Below are 7393 nucleotides of genomic sequence, written 5' to 3'. Positions count from 1 at the left end.
AAGCACCTGCAATTTGGTACACTGCATTAATGCACAATTATTCTTCCAGAGTCAACAGACTGAGTATAAAGCCTGTCAAGACAACTTTGCTTTCTTGTTGAGCAAACATGAATCAGCCTTTGCTTACTACTTGCCTGATCATTGAACAGCCTGTTAAACTCAGTATGCTCTCATTTTACAAAATAAGAGCAAACAGTAGACACTTCAAGCTTCACACATTTATTAAGCCCCAACAGAACACTTTTAAACACATGATCAAGTGCAGCATGAGGCAAACTTAATTATTTCCTGGATGATTAAGCATGATAATTGTGCGGATGGCTTCCGGAAGACCTTTCTGTGCAGCTTATGGAGAAGAGGATGTTGTTCAGAAGTCAGGACGGTCCTTTTTCAGTTTACTGTAATCTACATTAACCGAGTAGAACTGGGAAAGAGAGAGGGAAAAAAAAATTGATGAGAATAAGAAGCTTGACTATACATTTTCTATGGCATTTACTAAAAAAACATGTATCACAATCTCATGTCAGGAAACAAATCAGTTTGGAGTCTGTGTACCAGACCATGACAAATACTTCAATTCCCCCTGCCTCCCCCCCAAAAAAACCCTTTAAAGAGCAGTAACTTTTCATAGTATCTCCATTCTGCCTATGGTACTAGATCTCCTGAATCTAAAGATGAGGCAATTCTGGTGTCCACAACTGGAAAACACCCACTGAATCTTTTTTGTAACCCCCAGAATTAGAAATCCATACACAGGAGGCTTTTATAGTACTGCTGGGGTTATGCTTTTGCCCCAAAGCTATGTGCTCCTATGTACGGAAAGCAATAAAGCACATCTAGCTTGCCAATGGGGACAAAGTATGGTAAATATGAACAGGTAGTGCCACAAGGGAAACATTTAGAGCAGTACTGCTAAAGCCAAGCTTGATTTAGTAGATGAATCTAGAACAGCATCACTGCAGGATATGACAAGGAAGGAAGGAAGGTAAAAATAGATCTTTTCACACACTCAGTCAATATTAACACAGTTCAAGCCCAAACAATTTATAACAGTCCAAATAGTCACTCAGGACAGTAAATTTACAGATTAAAAGCATATTTTGACATTCCAGCCTGACTTGACATCATGTACATCATGATAGCTTTTTTTTGTAAAAAACACCCACACACCACAGTGACTAAACTGCAACAATTACTACAGTTAAGATATTAAAATAACCATTGTCTGCAGATGAGCCTTTCACAAAATCAGTTTGGGATAAAGTCTGAATAAGCAATTCAACTACTGGGCATTAAAGTACACTCAAACCTAAGAATTGATAGCTCTCCAACTTTAACAGCTTGAACACCAAGTAAAGAAGTATGTTTACTACAGTTTAACATAGTTCGGCTTTTATTCCATTTTCAAAATGTCATGACTTTCACAAAGTTGAACTGAGGATGACTTTGAGCCAGTGTCCATTCTGCTGATAATAGTATGGCAAGTACAGTCCATGTAGGTCTAGCTTATTTCAGCTAAATATCTACAACTGTGCAATTCAGGCAACGCACAGGCATCGCTCAATCTATTCAGAAAACTTTTGCTTGCTTTTCTCTTCTTTACAAACAAAGACAGACTTGCAGCTCTTGATTCACAGGAAATATTTACCCATCAATTTGATGATCTTTAGTCAAGGTCAAACTTGAAAGTTTTTTTTAACTACTTCATAAACAAATCAAACTCCCAGCCCACAACTGAAAATGGTGTTAAGATTGCACAAGCACAGTCATTTTAATTACAACTTTCTATGCAACTTCTACACAACCATCAGGTCTTAACTCTTTCCTTAGGGATACTGACTTCTTTAACCTTTCCCAAGAAAAGTCTCCAAAAGAATAACAATTTCATCAAAAGCTAAAACTTGTTATATCAAGACTTTTTACTAAACAGTCATCCACGATTTAGAACTTCTGCCTTTCTATTTCCCACAGCACAGACTTGGAAATGGTACATACACCCAAATATGGTAAACCCTGAGGTTGTTTTTGCACGCCAAGGCTGAGTAGGAATGCTACAGAAGGCACTCAGTCTTTGAGAGAATCTATGCCACAAACTACATTGACTTTGCTTCTTTTAAATATTTAAGGAACAGTTAGCAACATTTTAGGGACAGTAATGAAAATACAGTATTATCTTCTTCAACTTTTGAGGAAACTGCAAGGTATTTTATTTTGGGATTTGTTTGGGTTTTTTTTAAGATTACTGGCTTAGGAAAACATAGCACTGAACAGAAATTGTCTTTGAAAACTTAATGTTTGCTTTTTTAGTAGCTTGAGGATAGTCCTTAAACTATTCTTAACTGGAATCTACTAAGTTAATCCCAGAGCAGCCTAAGTAGCAATACAAAAATGTAAACTATGTTTATTGTAATGTAAAATAAAAATGTAAGCATAAAAAAGTTTACTGTTTTAGTAGAATAAGCAATAAAAGCCTTACTTCTGTAAACTGCAAGATATAGTTCGCATTTTTGCTTATTAGCTCGATGAAATAACTTGAAACTACTTAAAGAATAGTTCTGTTGTCTCTGGTTGCTTAATTATAGCCAATTCATTTTTTGTCAAAGAATTGACTGTAAAACTGAATTTAGTGTTTATACTAAACATTGACATTTTCTTGCTTTGCTTCCCATGAGTAAAGTTTAGAACTTAAAAGGCTTCAGTTAAGGACTTAAAGAGGTTTTGTCCTTCTCCTGGTTATCTATCTCTCTGAGTATTATGAGCTAGTATATTCTCACTCTTACATATATATTACTCTGTATGAAAAAGTTGAAATATATGATTGCTTCTGTAATTGGACTCCTTTCACTTCATCAGCCAACTCTAAGAAAATTTTAAATCTCAATTCTCTACTCTGGGTTCTAGGGACAAACAAAATTTGAACAGCAGAGGAAGTATATACTACACATTCAGCTACTGTCTAATATACTCAAATCTCTTAAAGCAAGTAGGCTACATCTTTGGTATTACCAGTTTCTTAAAAATCTGTATTTTGCATTTTACCTTGTACTGGTCACTGGGAGACAGCTTATTCCAAGGTTCTGGATTATTTTTTTTGTCCCAACTATTGAGAGAAATACAAGATATGAGAACATACTAAGAGAATCACCATACTACCTTCATAAGAAATAAAATTTATATGTACACTGAGATTATTAGACCACGAACAGTTATCTTTCCAAATAAATTTCCATACAGAAAGACATAGCCCTTTGTCAGCAGTCTCTAAATATCATATGTTAAATAAACAAATCTTCCAGTCAAAGGAATCTCCAGGCACTCAGTGCCAGTGATGTTGGAACAAGATATTCAGGCTTCCAGAAACATAAAAACCAAAACAGAAAAGATTATTTTAACACACCCAGCAAAAAGACGGGGGAGTATATTATCTTATACTTACCAGACCTCAGGGTTGAACACTGCCAAACGCATGACATACAGGGCTGCGCCAATACCTCCAGATCCAATGATCAAAAACAAAGGAATCAACTAGAACAAGAGAGACGTTAAGTAGCATACTACAGTGTCACACAAAAGTATTATTTTACATAACGTTTCTGATTACACCAATGACAAGCCAAGGAACAAGCTCACCCATTTTGAGTGATATGCCGTGTATTACACATCCCTCTAAAACCTAAACACACGCTCCAAGCGTGCAGGACATCCCTGGGCTTAGAGAGGCTTCAGTCTCCTCAAAAAAGCAGACATGAAGGACATGCTGCAAGAGGCAGACACTACTGAATATCCCATAACCGCACGTTTCTGAGGAACAAACATCAATTTCTCCATTCCCCAAAACAGCCACAGCCATGTGTATCACTGAGTTAGGAACTGGGGGGAGGGGAAGAGAAGCAGCCCGGCAGAGGCACCTCGGGCCTTGCTGCTGCCGCACGAGAAAGGCCCGCGGCCGCCAGCGCGGAGCACCGGCCTGACCGCCTCCCACCGAGCGGCCGCGGGGCAGGCACGCCGGCAGCCCCGGCCCCCGGAGAGGCCGGGCACCGGCAGGGAGAGGCAGCGAGGACGAGGGGGGGCTGGGGCACGGAGGGCCGGGCCGGGCCGGGGGGGCCACGGGGGCCGCGGGGCGCTGCCGCCGGTACTCACGCTGGGGTGCTTCTTGGCGTGGCTGACCATAACGCGAAACATGGCGGCAGCGGGCAAACGCGAAGGTCTCGCTCCCGACCAGGCTGCGCAGCCCGTCCGCCCGCTCCGGCTGCCCAGGCCCAATGTCACCCGAGGCCCCCGGCGCGGCAGGTGCCACCGCCGCAGCCCGGATGTAGCAGCTCCGGCGTATGCCTGCTCGCCCTCTGCCGCCGCGGCGCCGAGCGGCGCACAGACACAGCGCCCCGCGCCGAAACTGCCGCGCGCGCTCGGCCGCGGGCTGCCGCCGCGCGCGCTTGCCGCGGCCGGCCGCCCCTCTCGGGCAGCAGGCACCCGCCGGGGCACCCCGCGCGCGGCGCCGGGAGCCGAGCAGGCGCCAACGCCCGCCCGTGCCGCCCCGGCGCGCGCAGCGCTGCCATCGCGCATGCGCTGAGGCAGCGGGAGCGCTCGACTGCCGTTAGGGCGCGAGGCGCCTGCAACGGCCGGAGCGCGAGGGCTGTGGGTCGCGGTGGCTTCCCTGCCCCCTCCTCTCGGCATGCACCTCGCACCGCAGGGAGGCTGCAGCCCCCCAGGCGTGCCCGACTTTATCCTGCCGCCCCCCGCGTGTTGCCTCTGTCCTCAGCCGTCCTGCGTGGTGCTCGTTGGTGAGCTCTGCGAGGTGCTTCGGTACTGTCACCAGGGTTAAAAGTTAGAGGGTAGGTTCACGGTGACACAACATAATTAGGGTTTTATTGTGTGTAAAAAAAAAAAAAAGTGAAATTCACCATAAAACTGCCAAGCTAATTAGCCAACATGAATTACTCCTCTAGAGTCAAGCGCACCAATGTTAGGTGCATAGCATCGAGAGAGACCTTTCATTTTAAAATTTAGCTTACATATGATACACATGATAATTTTTTTTGTGAAGCTGCAGGCCTCTATATGGACTTAAAAAAGAACAGTTTTACTTCTCCATATTTATACATATTTCTATATGTAATTACATATTTCTGTATAAATGTTCTCTGACAGACTTCTCTTTCCCCACTTCCTCAGCTCTGATCCACTTCTTGCTTTAGACCATGCAAAAATTATCCTTGGTGAAGAAGTTTACAGTGAAGTGTTACATCTTCTGGCCAAGATTGGGTTTCATTTTTGTTTAGTTAGGTAAATAATTCTAACTGGTCAATGGAACTCTTTATAACATTAAGTCTAAGTGCTGTCCTACGTTGGTCTCCACTGCTGTATATTTTGTCTTAATAGAGTGCTGGAAACCCTAAAGCCTATCTTTGGGTAAGATTACCAGGCACTTTGATGTATGACTTCTTTCACAAAAAGTAACCCAAAAGGTATGTTTCTTTGTACCCTATCATTAGGAAATTGATTTTTGCATAGAGGTAGTATCAGTATGCTACCAACCTAAGACAAAAAATTTCCTTTCATGGGTTAAAAGCAGAATAAATTGGTCTTTACATCACCGCTAATGGTTTGTGTGGATGTATAGCAAAGTAAAAATGTTTTATATAGCTGAATGAAATGTCAGAGAATAAATATATTTAAACAAACAGCTGTCATTTATTTCACTTACTGATTCCACAGTTTGGCTTCTGCATCTTTTCAAGAATTGTCCCTGTCACAGCAAATTCTAAAAATCATAGGATTCCTTGTTTATCATCCCTTAATCCAACCTTTTTCTGTTTGCTAGAGCCTGTTTCATTTGGCTAACAGATCACCATGGACAAGACAAAAATGCTGACAGTCAGCCATATTCAATAACTTTTACAGATGTATTTGACGTGTCATCACTGGATGACTGCAGATTGCAACTCAACCGTTATGCTACCAGAACAATTATAACAATGTTTTATTTGGAGCAATGCAGTCATATTACTTGTCTGCATTTGTTTCAGAATTGATGAATTGAAAGCAGCATAGTTGGTTGTGCTCCAAGATTTCGTTAACCACTTCAGAATATGTTATGTAATAGGGACAGAATTTTCCAGTTTTTCCAAGTGAAAAGGGCATTTTTTCCACACAGTTAAAAGTATTGAAAGTATCAATGTCACTGCTATTTCTTTATAGCAAAGAAATATCTGAGACCTCCAAGGGTGACTGGAAGGATACGCTGCTCACCCCTTACTATAGAAGTTGAACTTTTCACTATGTATTTGCATCACAGAAGTTACCTGTTGCCTAAGCAGGTGCAGGATAACAGGGGAATGTGCATTTGAGAGACCAAAGGGTAGATGGATATTCACTAGCCATCTTGAAACAGCTAAGCGAAACTTGCTTCAGATTAAAACAGTCTGCGTTCTCCTGCACAGCTGATGTAAGGCTGAGTGGCACAGTTTCAGAGACTTTGAGTAGCTCATATATTTCTACACGTCTAAGAGAAGATCATCGGGAAACATTATTTCTACTAGGCATGTTTTGGTCATCTGCTTTTAGGAAATATATTTTTAATATACTTTTCAGGATTTTTTTTGCAATTATACTTGTTTTTTGCTAGTTTTTCATGCTTTTATGAATTTAAATAGAGGCATAGTACCTGCTCAATTTGCAAAGTTTGTTAGGCATTTTATGAGCTTTCATAAATTTTAAGCATTGTGTACATCAGCTTTTAGTGCCTGGGCCTGTACGGCTCAGCTTGGCTGGTTCATTGTTCAGACACATGGTTTGTTATTCATGTTACCAGGACTTTTTTATATGATGATGAATTTTACAAATGAAAAAAGTAAACTATGAAAACAAGCAGTAGAGCAAATTTTTATTATAATCTTGCAAATCATGACTTAATGTCTTTAAAGTACAACCAGCGCAAGCATTGCTAAAAATGTAATCTCTCAATTGCATGGCTTGGTGAAATTCTGACTATAAAATCAATCCACTACATGGGACATGCTATCTTGATGATGGATCTGTGGCTCCTAGAAATACCTATTTAATTTATGGCAATTTCTAGTTAATAGTAATGCTGTCATTATATTGATCTTCCTTGAAGACTAATAATTTTCTATTACATGCCAAGTATACATCCATTTCCTTACAGAGAATAAATGCTAAATAAAGATACTGAATTTTACTACCATTTTATCTATCACTTAGCTACTCAGTCTGAAAGTAAACACATTTATTTCTTCTTTAAGTTTCATGTCTTTGTGTTCCACCTGCCAATTAAATTTATGATGCTTTAGTTAGACTAGTCACTTCTTTTATTCTGAGTAAAGTTATTTTTGTGTAGGTTTGTGCTTTTTAAATAAGTGAATCCATAAATCCT

At 40.9% G+C, this 7393-nt stretch overlaps 1 protein-coding gene across 1 annotated transcript; it reads right to left on the bottom strand.

The window, feature by feature from the left end:
* Window positions 1-203: 203 nt before the first annotated feature.
* Window positions 204-4410, bottom strand: NDUFA4 (NDUFA4 mitochondrial complex associated). Its single transcript, XM_067291650.1, has 4 exons — window positions 4141-4410; window positions 3437-3525; window positions 3040-3100; window positions 204-424 (listed from the first exon to the last, which is right to left on the bottom strand). Exons 1-4 carry the CDS (start codon window positions 4180-4182, stop codon window positions 368-370), a joined length of 249 nt encoding a protein of 82 aa, XP_067147751.1. The 5' UTR covers window positions 4183-4410; the 3' UTR covers window positions 204-367.
* Between the last annotated feature and the right edge of the window lie 2983 nt (window positions 4411-7393).

Source organism: Apteryx mantelli, chromosome 2 (assembly GCF_036417845.1).
Source record: "Apteryx mantelli isolate bAptMan1 chromosome 2, bAptMan1.hap1, whole genome shotgun sequence".
NCBI lineage: Eukaryota > Metazoa > Chordata > Aves > Apterygiformes > Apterygidae > Apteryx > Apteryx mantelli.
This window is presented reverse-complemented; position numbering and strand designations above follow the sequence as displayed.